This window comes from Dysidea avara, chromosome 12 (genome assembly GCF_963678975.1).
Source record: "Dysidea avara chromosome 12, odDysAvar1.4, whole genome shotgun sequence".
NCBI lineage: Eukaryota > Metazoa > Porifera > Demospongiae > Dictyoceratida > Dysideidae > Dysidea > Dysidea avara.
The window spans coordinates 2,198,160-2,221,402 of record NC_089283.1 but is presented as its reverse complement, the minus strand read 5'-3'; the positions used below and the strand labels follow the sequence as shown (position 1 = coordinate 2,221,402).

Sequence of the window (23,243 nt, the reverse complement as noted above, 5' to 3'; positions counted from 1 at the left end):
GTTCAAGTACCTGGATGGATAAAGTGGTCTGGGTGGTGGTGTCTAGTTGAACGTTGTGTGGTTAAGAAGTATGGTGGTATTGATAGGCCAGATAAGTTGTGGATTCAGGGGCGGATCCAGAGTCTGGAAAAAGGGGGGCACCTTGCCGAAAAAAAGTTGAAGAGCAAAAAAAAAAAAAAAAAAAAAAAAAAGGTCACAACAATAATAGCTAGTTATCCTTTACCAAATATATTATATCATGTATGTTATGTAAAATAAAATCCTATTTATAGCTTCATAAGTAAGCTGCACTGCCTCATGAACATTGTGACTGCTTTATTAGAGTAATTGACTGCTCTATTAGAGTATCTCGATCTTGTATGCAATTTCTTGAAGGGGGGGGGGGAGCTGGATCCGCCATTGGGATTCCCTTATAAAAAGTTTGCAATCTGCTAATCTTACGTCTCAATTCAAGGGTAGGCCAGTTTAAAGTTTCTAACATGTTTGATACACTACTAAATCTGTTATAATCAGACATAACCCACCACCGGGGCAGCTCTACGTTGGACTTTTTCTATGGTTTGGATGTCAATTTGCTGATATGGCCCCAGACTGATGTTACGTACTCCATGATGGGACGAACTATGGTGAGGTAGGCAGAAGCCTTAACAGAAGAAGAAAAGTTACTCAAATTACGTCTTAGAAGCTAAATACTTGAGATGCTTTGGTTGCTAATGTGGTTTGACCAGGATAAAGATTTATTTAGTAGGACACCCAAATAGGAATGTTCTTCCCTTACATCTAGAACGTGATTATCTAAATGGTAGTTATGGGTTTGGTGATTGGGAGAACCTGATAAGTACGCACTTATTTATATTGGACTTCATTTGCCAAACTGCGGCCCATTTGGGATAGCAAGTTGAGGTCATGTTGAAGGATGACAGAATCATTCTCAGATTTAATAACTCGGTATAAAATACTCCCCCCCCCCCCCCCCCCCCCCCCCATGCTACTATTTAAGCAGTGGTTTAATATCGATACCTATCTTTTACTGACTGATCAGCAATGAGGAAACCAACCACACCCTTATTGTGGTATTTGCAGTTGTAAGAGTAACATTGTTGAGTCCGACGATATACAGAAGTAGTTCTCAGACGGGATACGAGGTTTTGAGACCACTTGCATAATAGCCCACACAATTGTAATTTCTTTTTTCACTTTGTTTTTTTCTGTAATTCCCTTGAGATGTAGTTTGTACCTTGTCACAGTGGCGGATCCAGGGGGGGCACGGGGAGCACGTGCCCCCCCCCCCCCCCCCCCCCTCCCTTAAAAAATGTATATAAGATCGAGATACTCTAATAGAGCAGTCAATCACCAATCACTCTAATAAAGCAGTCAGTGTTCATGGGGAAGTGTAGCTTACTTAGGAAGCTATAAATAGGATTTTATTTTACATAACATACGTGATATAATATATTTGGTAAAGGATAACTAGCTATTATTGTTGTGACCTTTTTTTTTTTCTTTTTTTCTTTTTGCTCTTCAACTTTTTTTCAGCAAGGTGCCCCCCCTCTTTCCAGACTCTGGATCCGCCCCTGTGTCATGCCCACAATGGTTTCCTACGTGTTCCACTTTACTGCACTTTGTGGTCACCGACATGCTGTCTGAGGTATCGTATGTCTTTATTAGCTATTACTGTTTGTTCTGTACACATGATGTTTTCATCACTAATGATTCACAGCATAATTCATACACAAATACTGACTGTATTTATTCCGTCTATGTTTAGGTGTTAGAACTAATAGTCCAAATATTCTACCTTGACTCAAACAAAAACAGATCACAGCCCCCAATAGTGAATAACATTAGAGTCATTTATAGATTTGAGGTTCGTTTTGTCTCGTTATAAGGAGTTTTTAAAAATAGTTGTTCCAATACTGAATAAAGACGGGGTTAGAATATGTAGTATTGGAACACTATTTTTGCTGTGATAGTTTCTCTCTTTCTAGTATGCTTTGATGTCTCTAACATCAATAAGAAACCTCCTGGCATATTAGAAACCTTCTTAAGTGTGGTTAGAAACTTACTAAGTAATTTATTCAGACTTCAAGCACATTCATTAAATACATACTTAAAACCTATTTATGAAAACTTGTTTTTGATTGCGGGTTTCTAAAATATAACACAGTTAAAATTAAACACCAAGCCATGTTCTAGGAACTACACCCTTAATTTTAGAGAAACCTTGGCTTCACCTCAGTTTCAGCTAAAATCAGGGGCAGATCCAGACTTATGGAAAGGGGGGTCAAAATAAACTGAGGCCCTACATTGTCTGGTTTGGTAAGGTGAGACCAAAAAAAAGGTCACAGCCAACTGGCCCACCTCACCAACTACGCATTTATCGCTGATAAAGTACATAAAAATCCTTACATAGCTCGCTACACATTACTCTAGTACTGTGACTGCTTTATTAGAGTGACTATTTGAGTATCTCAATTTTGGTATACTAAAAAATTTTGGAGAGGGGAGTCAAGAGCCCCCCTTGACCCCCCCGTATCCACCACTGAAAACCATGAATAACCTTGGGCTGGGTTCCTAACATGTACTTAAGACTATTTGACCAGTGGCATATAGGGGTGGGCCTGTGTCCTACCAAAGAATTTAGGTATGGCAGTTTGAGATACTCTCATAGGGCAGTCAATCACTCTAATAAAGCATGCAGTCACTCTATTCAGGGCAGCAGTGTAGCAACTTTGCAATAAGAGTCTAGATACCCCATTGTAGAATCATAATGAATCAACAACTTCTAACTAACATTTGGTAATGCTATTTATTAGGTGAATGGTACATACCGTATGATTAATTGCTGCTTTAGTCACCTGGGTGCATGATGAATACCCCACACTGTTACTCAGGTGGTCATAGCACACTTAACCAGCAGCACATCTTTGGGGTGCAGTCACACTTTCAGGATATGGTGTGTAAAACACATAAGACAAGCAGTGTGACTCTAAATTGGTGTGTATGACACTAATATTTATACATTAAAAGCTATTGTCTGCCATTATAGATGATTCTAGTATTTAAAAGAGGTATTTTGTGGCATCCTTTATCATTGAGGGGTTGTAAGAAGGATTACAAAGTATCAATTTCATTGAATTTATGTGTTATTAAAATATAACTGTGACAGTAAACTCATTTTGTGCTAAGCCATTACACACAGACAGTGCTGATCAATGCACAAAGCTGGTATAATTATATGTTTGTATCAACAAAATTAATTTCCATTAGTTCATAGCTAAATAAAATACATTCAATTATGTCATCAGACATCAGAATGTAAACAACAGTAAAGGGATAACAATACTGTGCACTAATGATCAGTGGGGCCAGTACATATCGTACTGTAGAACATGTAAGCCTTGGTTGAATGAAATTAAAACCCACAATCAAACTCCATGCTTGGTGATATAGGTTTTAAATACATTTTGAAAACAAAGTTTAAGTAGAGATGTTAAAGTAAGTAAGTTGCTGACTATCACATAGTGCTGTGTACTGTTTGTAGATTGTTGACATTCCAGGATTGTAACACCAATTGTGAAACTGTAGATGAGATGATACAGCATATCACAAATAATACTGAGATTAGTGGTTGACTTGGCTAATAGCATAGCATGTTATGACATGCCTCCCACTCCTAAATGCATTGGTTGACATGCTATGCTATTAGCCTCCCACTCCTAAATGCATTGGTTGACATGCTATGCTATTAGCCAAGTCAACCAATGCATTAAGTGCTAAGTGCTAAATGCATTGGTTGACATGCTATGCTATTAGCCAAGTCAACCAATGCATTAAGTGCTTTTTATCAGTTGTGAATTTATGGTTTTATGGTCATACTCTATTAGTGTGACTGGTATGGTATGAATACTGACTGGTATGCATTGATTGACATGCTATGCTATTAGCCAAGTCAACCAATGCATTTAGGAGTGGGAGGCATGTCGGACCATACCAGTCACACTAACAGAGTGTGACCATAAAACCATAAATTCACAACTGATAAAAAGCACTTAATGCATTGGTTGACTTGGCTAATAGCATAGCATGTTATGACATGCCTCCCACTCCTAAATGCATTGTGACATGCCTCCCACTCCTAAATGACATGCTATGCTATTAGCCAAGTCAACCAATGCATTTAGGAGTGGGAGGCATGTCGGAGGCATGCCTCCCACTCCTAAATGCATTAAGTGCTTTTTATCAGTTGTAAATTTATGGTTTTATGGTCACACTCTATTAGTGTGACTGGTATGGTATGAATACTACTACCCTTGTAAAGATTAGGGACCCGCCGATTATGCTCATAATTTTACCTATTATGCTATGCTGCACTGCTCAAATATTTACCTATTATGCTTAAATTTATGCTCAATACTTACCTATTATGCTCAAATTATGCCCAATTATTTATGCCTCAGTTCTCATGCTCTGCTAATAATTTCCAGTTTATGGATAAATAACAAGTGGCTGAAGCACAAACTTACTTGTCAAAATGCATATCACAGAAAAGATCGATATACTCTAAGGGAATAGATGTCTTAATGATTAAGACAAAATATACATTACAAGCATACAGGGGCCTAGACACAGGGGTACCATGTGCTGATGGATCAGTACAGGAGCCCTGGCAAGACTTACATTAACTAAAGGTAAATTAAATTACAATACACAAAAAAAAGAAACAAAAAAAACAACTATATCTACATATATGTAATACTTAAAGTTTACCTAAGGCGGTCTAAAAGATCCCAGCCCGGGGAGGCTCTAGAATTAAAAATTCTGTAAGAACAGGACACAGCAATGCGAGCTGCCTGCTCAAACAAGGATCTTATGGTTTTCTTTGGCACTTCACAAACAGTAGCCATTTGAGCAATTGTTTCTGGCAAAAAGTGGCCTAAACAACCAATTTCAATTGGAACAAGATTGACAGTTAACCCAGAAAGCTGGAGGTCATATTGCAAGGAGCTATATCGATCTTCCTTTCTAGCTCTAGCAGCAAGAAGATGTTGCTGGGTATTAGTTGGTACTTTCAATTCGAACAAACAAATGGAATCATTAGAAACCAATACCAAGTCAGGCCTGCTGAGGGTGGAGGAAAGATTGGTTGGGATGGTACTAGGGGGGCTGGAACTAGCTAGATAACCTGGAAGGTCAGCATAAAGTTTGAATGTTTCAGGTAAATGCTGTTGGAGCCCATGAACAAGGACCTGTAAAACTGAATCATGTCTCCAGGTATACCTGCCTTGATCTAGAGCAGCAGGACAGCCAGTCAAATATGGTTTGTTGTGGGTTGAGGAGCTTGACAAAGAGCACATCTAGGATCAGTAATAATGTTCCATCTGGCCAGGTTCATAGGGGTTGGTAGAGTGTCACAACCAGCACGTAGCAGGAAGGACAGCTGTTCTACGTGAAGGACAGCTGTTTTTCAGGGAGGCCATACATCAGTCTCTTCCACAGAGGGCAAGCTTGCTCCAGAGTTACAATATCTAAAAATTTATTTTGAACAGTTAATGGTTCCAGTTTTGATTTCCAATATTCAATGTGAGCAGAACGTAAGTTGTGGCGAGCATGGTTCTTGAAAGTTGCAGAGTGAATGTTGGCAACTGAAGCCTTAGCAGCAGATAAACAGTCAAGGACAGTGGAAAAGATATCGGATCTGTTAGCTAAAATAGAATGTCGCAGCTCTATAATCAGTGGATCAACTGACCGTTCAATAGCCAGAATGTATGAAAGTTTGGCTGATTGCTTCAGGTGTGGTAAAAAGGGGAGATCCAACACATCCGGGTGGAAAACAGTTCCAGGAGTACAATTTCTGGGGAGGTTCAACCAATTTTTCACAAATTTCAACACTGATGACTGTGCTGAAATAATAGAAGACACGGTAAGCCTCTCAACAGCTAAATGAAAATGTAGAACAGAAGACACAAAGTTTTTTAAGATCCATATCTTATATTCTCCCCGAACAGAACACTTATCGATGGATATGCGATTGTTCTATTAGAGTTACTGACTGTTCTATTAGAGTATATCGATCTTTCTGTGATAGCTATTTTGATAAGCAAGAATTCATCAAGACTCACGGTAGTGAGTCACGCGGCAAGTAAAGCAGAAACGCGCGCCGCAGACAATAAATGACGCGACCACTACGTGAGGATTTTACAAGAACGAACGTTGTCAAATTCGGCCTTCCTGTAATCCACCCGTCACTTACGCTATCCCTCTGAAACTCTGGAGTTGAACTCATCGTGTCACTAGTAACTACCACACAAGCAGTGAAGCAAATCCATGCCGATTGTTTCGTGATCGAGGTTGCTGACATCAAAGGGGAAGTTTCATTTTTTTTTTTTATCATCGCATGCGGTTAGACGCAACCGCAGGTGTATGCCTTGCGTTCCTTTGTGCATTCCGAACATTGATCGCCCTGTTATCGCTTCAGTATTCACTCAATCACCTCAAGATTCACATCATCGATTTCACCATACATGATTACCCTACAGTCGTGATTTCAGCACCAAACGAAGTTTCAGTCGTCCTCAGTCGACCTAGAGGCCAAATACAAATCCCAGATTGTTGTTTTCCGCAATACTCGCTTGGCATGTAGGGCAATGTGTCTTTAAACTGTTCTGAAAGTTTCGTTCAGATTGAAACATTTGTTTTCGAGAATGGCTAGTTTGAAATTTGCGAGGGGTCCGACACTTCTTGAAATCTCGTACGCTCCCTGCAGTAGAATCAGAAATCAAGCCTCTAACCTCCGTAATTGTCTGTAAATTGGAGAATATTTCCGTAAACTAAAGCTTGCGTAGGCGGAAATCAACCTGGAAATCAGAAAGAAATCTGGAAATCTCGTACGCTCTTTTCGAAGTGTCGGACCCCTCGGAAATTTGAATTTAGTCGCCCCCACGTCATTTGCTCTCTAAGAATTTTACTCGGAATTTAAAGAATGACGCAGAGCACAACTGCGGTCACTGGGTATTGATGAACTGGCGCTCTATGTAGTTAATCAGTACATATAGCCACCAAGAAGTGTGCTGCCATAGATTATAGTCCATAGATATAATCTATGGTGCTGCATACCATCCTTCGCTTTGAAATTAGTCGCCCCCACATAATTTGTCCTCTAAGGGCGCGGCTTAAAGAATGACACAAGAGTACAACTGGGTTACCAGTTGTTGACACAAGCTGTGAGTAATTAGCACATGTAGCTAGCTTAAAAGGAAGTGTGCAAAGTCACCATGCATTATTGCATTTTATAGCACCCCCACACAAAATTACACATGTAATTACAACGTACAGAGGAGACACATGAATACCAAACACTTTTCACAACAATAATGTAAGAATTGTACAATAATGACTGTAATATAACTGCTATGCAAATGTTTTCCAGTGGCCCGCCATGGTAGCAAGTCTCACATGACGGCATGTAGATTCATCCAAACACAATGGGAGTAACGAGTAAGTATGATGACAACAAGTTGGTATGACTCCATTTGTAGAATCCAGATGAGTGGGTGTGGCTCCAGTATGTCTAAACAGTTAACAAACATTCCTGTTATAAATACGTGCTAGAGTTGCAATATAATAGTATAGTATTTATTTAAATGCAATAATACATAGTCTCCTTTGCATCACTATCAAACGACACTAAGTGGAGGATACTGTTGCATCTCTAGTATGTACACTCTATCAGTACAACCTATCTTAATGGCCACTAGTATAGAAAGACAACCACTCTTGAAAAGCCAATTCCAATTGAGAATTTATACACTGTTACCTGCTGAATGAGTGAAGGTGGCAATAAACAAGTTCCACCGTAATTTATAGACGTGATCTGATCCTGTATATTCTGTCAGTGGATGAGATCCACTTGGCCAGGACAAAATGTGACTCAAGTGCCCTGGATGATCCATACTCAACCAACTTATGACCCAGTGGCACAATGGAACTGACTATTTATAGAGAATACAATTATATTTATTTCTAAGATGTGTGGATGTGTGGACACATTACAACACATTACATGTACATACAAGACATGCTACGTACTGTTTTAGCATTTCAAGTCACCACATTATACACGTACCAGTCAACAATGCTTCATAGTGCCCATCAGTAAACCTGAAGAAAAGTTACGAAAAATAAAAATTCACATAAGTACCATGAAACCTCATTAATATGGCAGGCTGTGGGACCAAAAAATTTGGCTTGAATAACAAGGTGGCCTTATTAATGAGGTCATAAGTAATGCTTAGCTATATTTGGGACCTACTAGAGGTGGCCAATATAATGAGGTGGTCTTATTAAAGAGGTGGCCACTAAGTGAGGTTTCACTGTACATATAGTTCACAATAATTATTGTGAACAATATTAATGGTTAACAATATACACTGAAACCTGCAGGTCACTTCTTGTGGAAGATTGCTCTCTACACAAAATGACACATTCAGAGATCAAGACTCACGGTAGTGAGTCGCGCGGCCAAGAAACTACAAAGCGCACGCCCAATTAAAAGACGCGCGGCCACTACTGTGAGTTATTTACGTGTAGGGCCGGTTTCGCAATATTAGTCCTAAATTACGCAACATCTCTCAATAGATTTGTATTGCGTTACGTGATAAAAAATCTTTAGGAGTCGTCATCATGTTCATAGTTTTTTTGCGACCTCGCTAAAATAAAAAAGTAACCATCGCAAAATAAAAAATAGGCGTATTTCACTTTATTTCTCTACCTTATGTTACAACTACTGTCATGTTATACCAGTCAACCAGTCAACATAGGTGTGTATAGTCCATCTAGCACTGACATTATCCAATCCTGGTTTGCCTATAGAGCGTATTCACGTGACGTCACAAACGTGGCGTTTATTTGAAACAAGTGCGGCGTTTATTTAAGACGTGTGGATAGAAGCCCAATGGTGCAAAACAAAAAAATTGCATTTTCCTTCTTTCTACCATACCTGGAACAGAAGCAGCCAATTCGCGACTATGAGGTAACCACCTGTGAATGTGTAATAACATACTAGAAGCATGACCTCGTAGCTAGTCTACTTCCTGGTATCGCAGCGGAATGTTTCGTCTTGTGTAGGGACATGGCACACTTCATGGCCATTATTTCAGAAACTATACTAACTACGCTCTTGTGCTTCTAGTTCCTAATTCTCCATTGATAGGCGACTACTGTACTGCCACTAGGAAGTTGTTCGGTGTATTCGTGGTGGTGGAAAAACGCGAGGTAAAACTTGCTTAGTTTTGGCCTGTGTTTTGTTGACACTAAAAGCAGAGAGAAAACCGATTCATGGCAGTATGGTAGTAGTATATTAATGGTTAATGATGTACTAGAAGCACATTGGCGTAGTTGGTCTACTTTCTGAAATTTTCACCAGAGAACGCGCCATGTCCTAGACGCGTAGGAAAACAGATGGGGCGTTCTATTACGATATCAGAAAGTAGACTAGCTACGAGGTTGTGCATCTAGTATGTTATTACCCACCTGTAGGTGATTACTACATAGCCACGAATTGGCCGTTCGTGTACCAGGTCAGGAGGAACGAATGAAAACGTGATATTTTTCTATTGTGGCATTGGGGCTTTTACCACACGTATTTTAAGCGCCTCGTTTGTAATTTCTTCGTGAATACGCTCTATACGCGTATTTTCTTCAATCAACCTCTAATCCCTACAATAACTTTTAAAGACACGACGTGGACACAAACTCTAATGCCTGATAAACAAGTTGTGACAGCGTGCTGAACCGTAAGTTCCCTAGGGATGGCGTTTTAAGCAGAAATCTTTTAAATTCCATGTAGTACCACACCCCATGCGAGCGTTTATAAATCGCCAGTTGTCTTTGAACAAAATCACTAGCGAAGGTGCTTTAAGCATACTCTTCAATTCTCTATTTACATGTAATTTTTAATAGGTTAACCACAAAGGCCGATAAGGTGAATACAAAAGGTAACAAGCCTTTAGGGGTTACCACCTCTATGTAGTGTGTACCATGTAGCTTGTGTTGTGGCTTTCATTAAGTATTATGCACACACAAATGGTGCAACAAAATTTTGTAATGGATTGCTCGAATGTGGTTCGTGGTGTTGTGGCTTGAATGTGGTTCGTGGTTTGCCAGTGACCATGTATGAGTTGGGGTTGGTCCACACAACTTACACAATATTCAAATTTCATGATGGCCATGATAATTTCTTGCCATATGGTAAACATACAACAATGTGTAACAACGTTAATTAACATCACATCAAGACTTGACTAAAAATAGTTCCAACAATAGTGATGATTTCTTGTATGTCAGCATGACGATACTGAGACCTGTAAAAGAATAAGCAGGCACTGAAGTTAACCTTAAATTAAACACTCATGCAACTGACCTGGAACATCGGTCGCAACACCAAAAACACTTGTTTCGATATCTGATGACACAATCCAGCAGGCACTGAATTAAAACAGAATGTACAAAAAAACAAAATATGCCGGGCTGTGTCAATAATAGCATGGATAATCAAAATGAACAAAAATTATATCCCAGGCTAAGTGAATGAATAACATAACTGTTGGGTAAGCATGTTAAACCAGAACATTAGGACATTAGTCAAACCAGAACATTAGCACATTAGTCAAACAAAAGTACGCTATCACAACTTGGTCATAATACAATGTTTGTACCACTGGACTTCACACTGGTTGCCCAAAAATTGTGCCATTCCGGGACAACAGCATAATATTATGAAACAAATAGTTACTACAACACAGAAGGCTTACTGTTGCACTGTCTACACTGATATACCATAATTTAAAAACATAACAGGTGGGCATTAAATACAATACACTTAATATCTGGGTACTAGGAAAAAATCACTAACATCACAACATGTAAACTGACCTGGAAATTAACACCCTTGATGCCGCTACAGTCTACACTGGATACTTGTTCGAACCCATCAACACTATGCCTGATACATCTGAGTAGACTGACCTGCAAATTCACATCACTAGTATACAGTGATAATTGATAACTGCAAAAACAACAATTGCAATAATACAATTCTTCTGTACGTCAACTGACCTGAAATTCATGACACTCAATACCGAGACCTGTAAAAGAATAAGCAGGCACTGAAGTCCAAAATTAAACACACATGCAAACTGACCTGGAACATCGGTCGCAACACCAAAGACATCTGTTTCGATATCTGACGAAACAATCCAGCAGGCACTGAATTAAAAAGAGAATGTGCAAAAAATCAATATGCCAGGCTGTACCAATAAAGGATGAATAATCAAAATGAACTAAAAATATATATCCCATATGTAGGTTAAGTGAGTAACATAACTGTTGGGTAAGCATGTAAACCAGAACATTTGGTCATTAGTCAAACAAAAGTACGCTATCACAAACTGGTCACTGATAATTGATAACTACAAAAAGAACAATTGCAATAATACAATTCCTCTGAATGTCAACTGACCTGAAATTCATGACACCTATATCTTTGTTCCTGCATGGTCTCAACTTACATATGTACCATGATCACATTCAACAGCTAGTGGATAAACCAGTATGACCATGGCCAGATGGCCTGCAAAAACCAACAAGCAGGTGTTAAATACAATACACATACCTAAAGCCTGGAATATGAAAAATATTATATAAGCATTATTCCACACTGATATAGTAATAGATTATAGGATGTTGTGGAACTTGCCTAAACGTGTAAACTTGAACATGAGGACAACTGCATAATCTGGACACTTGGAATTGTCCAATACCAGATGAACCGCAAGTAGGTACTAATGACATTCACTTCAACATTTTATCCCAGCTGGGTGAATCTCTTGTAACTGAGTAAAAAGGTGTTTATTTTCCACCTGCAACCAAAGTTCTACATTTCTGTGGTTGGGTGTACATAAACTGACCTGGAAAATCAGTATGCCATAGGGGTATGGAAATGGTTCCTTTCCTTCTGTTGTGACATTACTTACAGCTGACTGGTAAATGATCATCGATGTCCCCATGGACCCCAACAATGAGTATACCAATAACTTCACAAGTTGGAATGAATTTCCTTTCAACATCTGGTGGACAGGTCCAAAAACCCTATCGCACAAACACGGTGAATCAGTGTGTGGCGATGTGACACGTTGCACAAACTTCACTCCTCGTTTCGTTAGCATTCAAGACCGGCATATATCATAGAGTCCCTCAGTATTCTTGCCCATAGATATTAGAGTACGTCTTGCCGGACTCTTACTTTTTCAAGCGTTGCTCAAGCGATGTAGTTTCTCACGAGGGGCTCGAGTTTCTCAGTAAAGTCGAGCCGATTAAAGTACGCCTCACCATCCAGTTACATTCTTAAACCATTCAATTTAAAGCCACGGATCATGAGTGTCCGCTTAAGGTAATTAGGGACTTTCCACGAGATTTCCCCTAAATAGATCACGTGTTAGTTGTCAATCTGTTGGTATACATGGTTCAACAATGCGGTAAGTGTAGTATAAGCTGTCAATGAATAATTGTTTGTGCACAGTTATTTTTGTGTGATAAGCATGCTTGAGGAAGGGTCTGGGGGACGAAACTAATGTTTTGACAGCAGTTGATGATGGCCAGGCAAAGAACTGCGAGAAGCACTACTATGATAGTACTTTTTTGTTGTTGTTGTTTTGCCTTGCCATGCCCACAGTGTAGTCCTCTATTTGTGTTCGCATGCTGTCCGAGGTTTCACATGCCTATTTGTTTTGTTGTACATCTTTTCATCACAATTGTCAATGATAGTTCTCTCTCTGATAGTAGGGAAAAATTCCCACCCCTATAGCTCTGCCTAGGGGCATTAACTAGTATTATCTACAGCTACTGTATTATGTTGCTGATATGTACATTCAGGCCAAGAATAAAAGTGAAAGTGGTAGTAAGGCTCAATCATATTATTCTGCTGAACGGGCAAGGGAGTCTGGGACTCTGGGGACATGTTCCCTCAGGAAAGTACAAGTACTACAACTTTTTTGTTTTAATTGCTTCATCAAGTATAAAAATTTCAGTCAAAAGGTGATAATCGAGCTCTGGTCTTATGCACTGGTTGGAGTGGTTGTATCGATACTGCACTGTGACATCCTTGAGGGGTTAGTGCTGGCATTGTCCGTGGCAATACTATTCCATCTCCCCGAGTCTTGATGATTGAGTCCTCCATTCCTTTCTCTGCTGCTCCAATCCTGAAGTTGTGACCACAGTCAAAAGGTGACGATCGAGGCTCTGGTCTTGCATCTATACTGTACTGCAACACCCTTGAGGGGTTAGTACCGGCATTGTCCATCGCAATACTGTTCCATCTCCCATATACAAGTCTTGATGGTTGAGTCCTCTATTCCTTTCTCTGCTGCTCTAATCCTGAAGTTGTGACCAAAATATTAAAAAATGGTTATAACATGATAAATGATTATGATGATAACAATTACTAATGTATTTATAGCTGTGTAGCAACTGTGAACTAATTAGGCACTTGCAAGTTTAATTAGGTGTCTGAAGCATTTAACATGCACAGATATGAGATATATTCATGACGTGCAGGCAGTAAAGATAAATTTACTCTAATAGAACAGTCATACTACACCGTAAATTCATACTTCCGAATTTACAGTGTTATGAAACAATCATTATTATGTATGGATTTTACTGACTCTCCTAGATAATATTCTGCATTAATGTTAATTGCTCATTTCCAAAAAATTAGCTTTTAAACCAAATGTAGAGTCTATCACTGACAAAAATGAGTGATATCCACCCCAAAAACACCTTCGCTGTAAAAAAGGCGCACCCAAGAAACTACAAGTACCTGGAACCCAATGTAAAAAAGAAAAAGAAAAATCAGCTTAGCTGAAGTGAAAAGTAACTGATAACTTAAAGAGCTGATATCTGAAGCGGCCAAGAATACAATTACTAAAGTTTAATCCATGCAAGAACACCTTGGCTATAAAACAGGTGTATACATGAAAGTAACTGGGAACTGAAATGGCTGATATCTGAAGCGGCCAAGAATGAATGGTCATATACAACTAATCCAAAAATGTAACACTGAACCTTTATAATTCAGCTGTGTTCTATATTCACTCTTGCTGCATCGTAAAGTAATTTCTTTTAACTCTAATTGGCTGGTAATTTGGCCGCCTTTTTTTGCTCTATTATACTGACTATTAAAAAAGGCGGCCAAATTACCAGCCAATTAGAGTTAAAAGAAATTACTTTACGATGCAGCAAGAGTGAATATAGAACACAGCTGAATTATAAAGGTTCAGTGTTAAATTTTTGAATTAGTTGTATATGACCATTCATTCTTGGCCGCTTCAGGTATCAGCCATTTCAGTTCCCAGTTACTTTCATGTATACACCTGTTTTATAGCCAAGGTGTTCTTGCATGGATTAAACTTTAGTAATTGTATTCTTGGCCGCTTCAGATATCAGCTCTTTAAGTTACCAGTTACTTTTCACTTCAGCTAAGCTGATTTTTCTTTTTCTTTTTTACATTGGGTTCCAGGTACTTGTAGTTTCTTGGGCGCGCCTTTTTTACAGCGAAGGTATTTTTGGGGTGGATTGTATTTAGATGAATGATACAGTAACGCATTGTGACTTCAATACTCGTGATGTGTCACTGCTAGGCAGCAACCATATACACGGCACTGCCACATCGCACTTGCTCGCACACACAATTTTGCTAAAGATTTTACAAATTGATAATTAAGGGGTGTGGCAACTAGCTGTTTCGCTCGCAAGACTGTGTGGCAGCTGTTTCCCTTCTGTACAAGTGGCCACCAAGACAGGTCCACTGTGGATGAAAGCCAGGCATTAGATATTTGGTATTTCATGTGTTGAAGACATTCCAGGGCTTCTGGTAGTCTCAAATCTCACCACAGTTTAACTCAGGCAGTGTTGTGGTCACCACTAAACTACTGGAATGCTGTGTTATGTTCATCTTACGCTTGGCTACTATATTGTAGAACTGAAATGGATACTCTAAAAAATATATCCTATGGATAATGACTTCATCACTTTCTTCATCAGGAGCTTATAAGGACCAATAGTAGTACCAATAGTGAAACTTTTTACACTTGGGGCTGACAGTCAACTGCCTATGTCTGAAGCAGTGCTTTTGGTGCTCTAACAGATTGGCTGCCCCCTTGCTGCCAGCACTCACTGTCTCATACGCTGTCATACACTAAATCCATCTCTATAGCCAGTTAGAACAGCATGCTTCTTACCTTTCTTTAAGGCCGCATAATGCAGCCACCTCTTTAAAAGGCAAGGTTAGAAAATTTTGTCCCTACGGCCTGAATAATGACCAATTTTCACTGTACTATTAGTGATTAGTGATCATGGGGGATTATTTATTAAGATACTAAGATATACAAACGCTACAACCTCTAAATATAGCAGTAATTTTTTACCCTGGTCCAATGTCTCGTAATAATCGTGACTTCATGAGAGACTCTACTGTGACAAAGTACATGTTTATCATGATATGTGCTAATCGCCTTTTTACAATTAAGTTTTACAACACAAATACATAGATATGGCGATATAAAGGGGGATATATGTATATTTTAAGAATGGAAAAACCTGGTTTTGAAGGTTTTACATGATGAGTTGCATCGGGTGGCTCTGTCTAAAGAATGATAGTGAAGTAAGTTAAGCTCGTGAGGCAACATGGCGGTTTATTTATGTGTATATAGCCAGTGACTACTGATATGATATTTGTGTACTCGTTGTGTAGCTATGTTGCATGCGGTGGGTTTTGGCAAATGGTTTATCATGTTCTGGTAGTAAGTCACAAAGAACGTTTCTGGAGCACTGCAAGGCTGGTTTTTGGGGTTTTGTTTTGATGGTTTTATAGAGCGGTTCAGTAAGTGGTCACAAAGAACATTACCATGGAGCACTGCAAAGCTGGTTTTTGGGTTTTTGGGGTTTTGATGGTTTTATAGAGTACAGTAAGTCACAAAGAACATTACTGGAGCACTGCAAGGCTGGTTTTTGGGTTTTTTGGTTTTTGATGGTTTTATAGAGTTCAGTAAGTCACAAAGAACAATACTGGAGCACTGCATGTAAGGCAGGTTTTTGGGTTTTTGGGGTTTTGATGGTTTTATAGAGTACAGTAAGTCACAAAGAACATTACTGGAGCACTGCAAGGCTGGTTTTTGGGGTTTTGGGGTTTTGATGGTTTTATAGAGTACATGCAGTAAGTCACAAACAACAATACTGGAGCACTGCAAGGCTGGTTTTTGGGGTTTTGGGGTTTTGATGGTTTTATAGAGTACAGTAAGTCACAAAGAACATTACTGGAGCACTGCAAGACTGGTTTTTGGGTTTTTGGGGTTTTGATGGTTTTATAGAGTTCAGTAAGTCACAAAGAACAATACTGGAACACTGCATGCAAGGCTGGTTTTTGGGTTTTTGGGGTTTTGATGGTTTTATAAAGTTCAGTAAGTCACAAAGAACAATACTGGAGCACTGCATGGCTGGTTTTTGGGGTTTTGGGGTTTTATAGAGTACAGTAAGTCACAAAGAACAATACTGGAGCACTGCAAGGCTGGTTTTGGGGTTTTGATGGTTTTATAGAGTACAGTAAGTCACAAAGAACATTACAGGAGCACTGCAAGGCTGGTTTTTGGGTTTTTGGGGTTTTGATGGTTTTATAGAGTTCAGTAAGTCACAAAGAACAATACTGGAGCACTGCAAGGCTGGTTTTTGGGGTTTTGGGGTTTTGATGGTTTTATAGAGTACAGTAAGTCACAAACAACAATACTGGAGCACTGCATGGCTGGTTTTTGGGGTTTTGGGGTTTTATAGAGTACAGTAAGTCACAAAGAACAATACTGGAGCACTGCAAGGCTGGTTTTTGGGGTTTTGATGGTTTTATAGAGTACAGTAAGTCACAAAGAACATTACAGGAGCACTGCAAGGCTGGTTTTTGGGTTTTTGGGTTTTATAGAGTTCAGTAAGTCACAAAGAACAATACTGGAGCACTGCAATGCTGGTTTTTGGGGTTTTGGGGTTTTGATGGTTTTATAGAGTACAGTAAGTCACAAACAACAATACTGGAGCACTGCAAGGCTGGTTTTTGGGGTTTTGGGGTTTTGATGGTTTTATAGAGTTCAGTAAGTCACAAAGAACAATACTGGAGCACTGCATGCAAGGCTGGTTTTTGGGGTTTTGATGGTTTTATAGAGTACAGTAAGTCACAAAGAACATTACTGGAGCACTGCAAGGCTGGTTTTTGGGTTTTTGGGGTTTTATAGAGTTCAGTAAGTCACAAACAACAATACTGGAGCACTGCAAGGCTGATTTTTGGGTTTTTGAGGTTTTGATAGTTTTATAGAGTACAGTAAAACCATTATGTGTGCTAGATTTTTGGTAATGTCATGATTTTTATTTTGAAATTAATTTGCTGCTAAGAGTATATAGTTTCTGCTAGGCTGGTTTTGGGAGTTAATAAAGTCACAAAGGATGTTATAGCTTTGTGGAATTGTTATAATATGTGGCTGGGCCCAACGTAAATACACAGTTTAAATTTTCAAGCCAATTAACTTTTATGTAGACCAATGTGTATGTGCTCTTAGCTTAGATGCATACCCCAGAAATTAGCACCAATTAAATTAAGAAAGATTTGTATGGCAAGCACACATTTAATCAAGTATAACAATAAAGAGACCAAATAACATCACTAAAATGACTATAGCTTATGAACATTACTGTATTGATAGTTACAGCCTTTAAACTTGCACTGTAATTATGTTTATAATAAATACGGCTTTGTAATTTATTTTCAGTGACTAAACTGATCACTAAGTCTTGTACAAATTATATTCAATTAAAAGCCATGTTGGCAGAGTCATGAAAATCATTTAGTTCAATTGAATAGCCTGCTGTAAAGAATAATCAATGTTTTACTCAAAATTTAAGCCAGTATGAAGATATCTGGCCACACATTTCTAGAAATATTTAATAGTGGCAACCTAAAATAAATGTCATATATATTTGTATCTATTAACTAATAGACTAAGCAGCCTAAGCCAATTTGTGTAGATCAACTTTTAATATTGTTTAAATGGTAGAGCTCTTCATTTTTTTGTTACCTCTTCAATAAGTTACAAAATTTCTGATAGTGGGTTTGTTCTGTTATTAGACAATTGACTGTGTCAGCCAAGATGAATTACAAGTATAATTAATTTTTTATTTAAAGTATATACACTGTATTTGGTTCTAGCTGCTTATTTTTTCTGTTTTACCAATTACAATTAAGATCTTTAGCTTTCTACCAATTCTGCCATCTCACAAAACTGTTATATAGCCAGAATTTAGTTACTGATTTTAAAATCTGTATATAGTGTACTCCATGTAGAAAGCATGTAGCACATACAACTGGATAAAATATATTTGGGCTAGCTGTATTCCATAAATCCCATATCTATAATATGTACATGCATGCTTACTACATGTCTCCAATTAAGAAGCTGGGGAATATATGTAACAGTGAACTTTAGTAGCTGATGGTTTACTAGCTATTCATTGATTTGCCAGTACATAAGCTTTATCCTTAAAGTTTAGCTTGGGAGGTTATTGACTGTAATGAAAATAGCAGCATCTTTATGCTTTGTGCTCGACACTGCCTTTTAACAACAATATACGTAGCAGACAAAATATAACTGAAAAATGTACTTCATGCATGCATGATCAATCTGATGAGAATGTATGCTTCAAATATCTGTTTGGTGCACTCCTTTCAAGCAGATAATGACATTTAATCACAATGATTGAAATGTAAAGTAATTGCAATTAACAAATAATTATATAAGGTTACTACATTTAATGAAGTTTTGGCTGTACTGGGTTCTTATCATGTTGATAACAAAATGCAATGTACTTATTCCGTCGTTTAACCATTCTATGAAGATAGAAGTGATGGTGCCTCTTTCCCATAGAGCACACAATTTTCTTAAAACGAGAAATCCAGGCAAACGTCTGCTCACAGCTCATTGTATTATAGGCTTCATTGTGATCCTTGACAGATTTCGGATGGTATTTCTCATGGCACTTCCTGTCTCGATGGTTTTTGATGTGCAGTGAATCTATTATTTTATTAACATCAAGCCAAAGGCTACTCAAATTTCCGGGCAAAGGCAAGGGATTTCTTGCAACATGTAAGCAATCAATGTGACACATATTGTCGTAGGACAATGTGATCATTTTCCTTTCATCTCTGGTAAGATTCCCCAAGGCTGATACCATCCAGGATAGAATAATTAAAAATACTTGTGCAGGTCCTTCAGATCTGTATAATTATACAGGACACTTAAACTGTATCATTTATTCTAAATAGGAAGTTATACACTACAACTGTCTATAAATTCTAGGACCATTCACATTCACACAATATTATCACATTCACAAATGGTAAATTTAGATACATTGTATTTTGATGATTGAACAAAACTTTCCATGCAGGTGGATGTTTCCCAGTACAATGCTCTACTTGGAGCTTACTGCTTTGAAAAGGAACACTGGATCTTAGTGGTCAGCATACAGAAAGATGTGCTGCTTTCTTTATTTAATTTGGTATAGATTGTAGAACCACTTCAGAGACGGATCCTATATATCGATCCAGCCATGAACACTCCACAAAAGGTCCTAGACAGGATTAGAAAACAATGGAAGTTAGTCAGATAAAATAGACAGATAACAGGAAGAAAGGAATTAATAAACTGTTATTAAATAAATGTTGGCCTTATCTTTAATGCTTTTTGTCTGTTTTTTTTTCCAGTCAATATAGCATCCATGCATCAACTCAATGGTGGCTACTGGCTACAAAAGTTTACTTGGGAGGTAACATCAATTCCCCATAGCTTCCAAGAGGATAACTCGTCATGTGGAGTTTATGTGATGAAGGTACATTTTGCTAATGCTCATGCACATAATATAATAAGTACCTAATTCTTGTTTAGTTTGCTCAGCAATATTTGGATGGTTCGTCATTATCATTAGATGCCAACAGTGTTTCTGATACCAGAATAGAAATGGCTAAAATGATACTAAGTAACTCTGGTATGTGTACACCATTGTATATTACATAGTTTTAGTATAGTTTTAATTATGCAGATGACATTAGTGAATATTGCCGAACTTGTTCAAGTAAGGCTAGGAAGAAATGCATTTGGGTAAGTTGATTTCTGTAGCTGCATATGTATCATTCTTATATCTATAAAATTTTCAGATTGGGTGTGACAACTGCTCATCATGGTACCACCTAGATTGTGTGAACAGAAAGATTAAGAGCAAGTTGGAGGCTGCTAATATACAGAGTGTGGATTTTGTTGGACCCTGCTGTTCCAAAGATTCGTTTTATGTAGTTAAGGAGAAGTACTGAAGTAGTAGTTATTAGCTGTATGCTGCAAGTAGTTTTAGCAGTAAACTCATGTATAATCATGTAAATCTCATTTGATAGTGTATATGACCACAACAACTACATAGCTATAATATTTGTGAAGTATATTGGTACAATCAACTTCCACACAGTAAGTAATACTGTCAAAATACTGTAATATGATAGAGTATTCAGCTCTTGATAATGAACTTGGTGTCAATGTACTGTTAGTGTCCACTACCTGGGCAGCTTTAATAATAAATTAATGTAAAATAAATTTTTAAAAATTACAACATGGAGAACGGAGATTGCAGAAAAAACAACAGAAACAAGAAAGTTATTATATAGGTGCTAAGTAAGCTACTGTTCATCAGCAAGATCAAGAAGTACTAAGGCATGCGGCCTGACACTTGCAATTGTCACACATGAGTTGGCTAGCAAATAGAGATTTATGTGTGACAATTGCGGCTTTAAGATTCCTTAGTACTTCTTGATCTTGCTGATGAACAGTGTTAGCACCTATATAATAACTTTCTTGTTTCTGTTGTTTTTTCTGCAATCTCTATTCGCCATGTTGTAATTTTTAAAATTCATTTTTACACTAGTTTGTGTATCTTTTTATGTATCCATTTATTGATGACATCATTTCAATATTTTGGTGACTTAACATGCCTTAGTACTTCTAGAAGGGCTTATAACTTGCTCGCTGTTTGACTTTTAGCTTGTTACTGTTTTTAGCACTTGTAATATACTTTAACCTACTGTAATCTCTATTACAAAAATTACAACAGTTTATAATAATTTGTATATCATTTTATGGATAACTACATGTAGCTAATCTGCATTAACAGTCAGCAACAACTATACACATATATCAAATCAGTAATCATGTTTAGGCTTACCAAATTTTCTTCTAAAAGTTGTTTTGTGGCTGTGGCTGATTATTTTTTGTGTTTCGATGTGTGTTCTCTTAGGATTTCATTGACTCGATGGGTAGTTAACATACAAAACTGCCTCAAAATGGATGCAAGCACATGGAATAGGTCACAGAAGTAAAGAGTGACATAACGACATAAGTTATTCTTCCAATTGATTTTCCTGTAGGTTCCTTAGAGGTTGTTTATGGGTGTGTGTGTGTTCTATTAGGATTTCACTGAATCAATGGCTGGAGAACGTACAAAATTGTCTCAAAGTGGGAGGTAACATTCACATATGGATATAAAAATAGGTGACAGACATGGTCAGTAACATAGGAAGGAAGGCTATGTGGTTTTTCTTCCCATAAACTCAACAGATTTTTCTTTAGATCAGTGAAAAAATAATAATAAAATAAAGAATCGGCACATTTTCAAGATCATGAAAAAGGTTGTATCTTTTCCCATTTGACTTCATACTTACTAGTGGACCCATAGTCCACCCAAACTTACTTCTAAGGTTTTGTTTGTGGTTAAGGCCACACGTTATGATGGTGTTTAGGTGTGTGTTCTATTAGAGTTTTAACAATAACATGGGCAATCTCTACCACTACTGTGGTAACAAGCACAATAGATCTGTAAGGGATACATATAAGGTAAAAATGACAAACTACTATGGAGTAAAGGTGGCACATAATTAAAAATACACATGGTAACAGCAGCAGTCAGATGCAGAAGTATACATAATAATGGTGGAGAAAAGCCTCAGTCATCACCTCAACAATAGAGTGCAAGGTACTGTATAGCAACTCTATATATGTTAGCTAAGTCCACTTTCATGAGGACTACATGCATTAAACATCTTAGTGCAGGCTATACACTGCTGTTCACCGCAGCTTATCTTTCCTACTTGCATGGTATACAGCTACTCATGCACTACGTTTAATGAACACTATCGACTCTTGGCCACACATTTACACAAAATGACATTTGCTGATAACTCCCTGCTGTTGTAGTGATAGCTGGGCCTGGTTCACTTACATTGTGACAGCTAGGCACCACCCCGACTGAAAATAGCATCTTCTTACTCCTGTAGGTTCTAAGGTTTTATCACTCTTGAACGACCATCACATTCTCTAGTCTTCAAGCATTTGTCTCCATTAAGTTTCACACCTTTAATGTTTTAAAATCTTGGTCACTAAAAAGTTCATAAATCATTTCAGGTTCATAAACCAGACAAAAAGTTTCACAAATCTATTAACTTTATTCACATTATGGCAACACTGATATTTTGGCACTTGTGCTCTGCTTGTACTTGCCTTTGGGTCGTTGCTACTATAGGGTAGAATCTCAATATCGATTGTGGTGATCTAAAAGTAACTACATTATTACGAATCTAGCATAGCCTTTGCCATGCCAAGGGCGTACCCAGGATTTTTCCATAGGGGTTTCCACTCAGATATATAGCCCTGGATTATGGTAAAATAGTCTACAGTGCAAACATGGAGGAGACAAGTGCTGCTCACTGTGCAAAGCACACTTTGTGAAATGTGAAGCACGAACTTTGTAGAGGGGTCTGAGGGCATATCCCCAGGATTTTTTAAGACTTTTAGCTTCCAGATATTGAATCTGGTACTAATTTTGACAGTACATTAGCTAGTACAAAATTGTGTACAGATTGTTTACTGGTTACCAATATCTATTGGATAACTCAGTAATTTAGGTGCATGCATGCTGTAAACTGAGCCATCATATTATTGCTATGAGGCAGTTAGCTAAAGTCAAATAGGGCTAAGAAGATAGCTAGCTATATTTGTGCGCATTGCATCTGCGAAACATGCTCTGCCTGGGGGAGTTGGTGGCATGCCCCCTACAGG

The 23,243-nt window shown here is 38.1% G+C and overlaps 2 protein-coding genes and 2 long non-coding RNA genes across 12 annotated transcripts; 2 read left to right on the top strand and 2 right to left on the bottom strand.

Moving 5' to 3' along the window:
- Positions 1-7,287: 7,287 nt before the first annotated feature.
- Positions 7,288-8,965, bottom strand: LOC136240645 (uncharacterized). Its single transcript, XR_010693917.1, has 3 exons — positions 8,771-8,965; positions 8,089-8,708; positions 7,288-7,570 (listed from the first exon to the last, which is right to left on the bottom strand). It is a non-coding gene; the product is annotated as an uncharacterized lncRNA (long non-coding RNA).
- Positions 8,966-9,047: 82 nt separating this feature from the next.
- Positions 9,048-19,866, top strand: LOC136240644 (uncharacterized). Of its 2 annotated transcripts, XR_010693916.1 has the most exons (6): positions 9,048-9,794; positions 9,848-9,910; positions 9,961-9,995; positions 19,537-19,605; positions 19,654-19,745; positions 19,853-19,866. It is a non-coding gene; the product is annotated as an uncharacterized lncRNA (long non-coding RNA). The 2 variants fall into 2 exon arrangements; XR_010693915.1 differs by lacking the exon at positions 19,853-19,866 and having other exon boundaries at positions 9,050-9,794; positions 19,654-19,810.
- On the bottom strand, positions 10,209-12,504 carry LOC136240642 (uncharacterized). 8 transcript variants are annotated; one of them, XM_066031661.1, is made up of 8 exons: positions 11,967-12,503; positions 11,756-11,918; positions 11,519-11,629; positions 11,201-11,265; positions 11,116-11,144; positions 10,933-11,025; positions 10,421-10,485; positions 10,209-10,361 (listed from the first exon to the last, which is right to left on the bottom strand). In XM_066031661.1, the coding sequence occupies exons 3-8, from the start codon at positions 11,527-11,529 to the stop codon at positions 10,286-10,288; spliced, it is 339 nt and encodes a 112-aa protein (XP_065887733.1). In that variant the 5' UTR covers positions 11,530-11,629; positions 11,756-11,918; positions 11,967-12,503; the 3' UTR covers positions 10,209-10,285. The 8 variants fall into 8 exon arrangements, 7 of the variants coding, with proteins under 7 accessions (XP_065887733.1, XP_065887734.1, XP_065887735.1 ...); XM_066031662.1 differs by having other exon boundaries at positions 11,519-11,918; positions 11,967-12,147; positions 12,202-12,503; XM_066031663.1 differs by having other exon boundaries at positions 11,519-11,918; positions 11,967-12,147; positions 12,302-12,503.
- On the top strand, positions 19,867-20,661 carry LOC136241269 (uncharacterized). The gene is made up of 4 exons (XM_066032462.1): positions 19,867-19,977; positions 20,034-20,133; positions 20,188-20,246; positions 20,303-20,661. Exons 1-4 carry the CDS (start codon positions 19,867-19,869, stop codon positions 20,453-20,455), a joined length of 423 nt encoding a protein of 140 aa, XP_065888534.1. The 3' UTR covers positions 20,456-20,661.
- Positions 20,662-23,243: the final 2,582 nt, after the last annotated feature.

What these genes read in the sequence shown, in the direction of transcription:
- LOC136240642 (XM_066031661.1), bottom strand. An exon ending in TGTTGCGACCGATGTTCCAG is followed by an intron (nt 11,145 to 11,200) that starts GTCAGTTTGCAT and finishes ATTCTTTTACAG; the next exon opens with GTCTCGGTATTGAGTGTCAT. An exon ending in TGTTGCGACCGATGTTCCAG is followed by an intron (nt 10,362 to 10,420) that starts GTCAGTTGCATG and finishes ATTCTTTTACAG; the next exon opens with GTCTCAGTATCGTCATGCTG.
- LOC136241269 (XM_066032462.1), top strand. Translation starts at nt 19,867, where the DNA reads ATGCATCAACTCAATGGTGGCTACTGGCTACAAAAGTTTACTTGGGAG. An exon ending in GTGGAGTTTATGTGATGAAG is followed by an intron (nt 19,978 to 20,033) that starts GTACATTTTGCT and finishes ATTCTTGTTTAG; the next exon opens with TTTGCTCAGCAATATTTGGA. An exon ending in AATGATACTAAGTAACTCTG is followed by an intron (nt 20,134 to 20,187) that starts GTATGTGTACAC and finishes TTAATTATGCAG; the next exon opens with ATGACATTAGTGAATATTGC.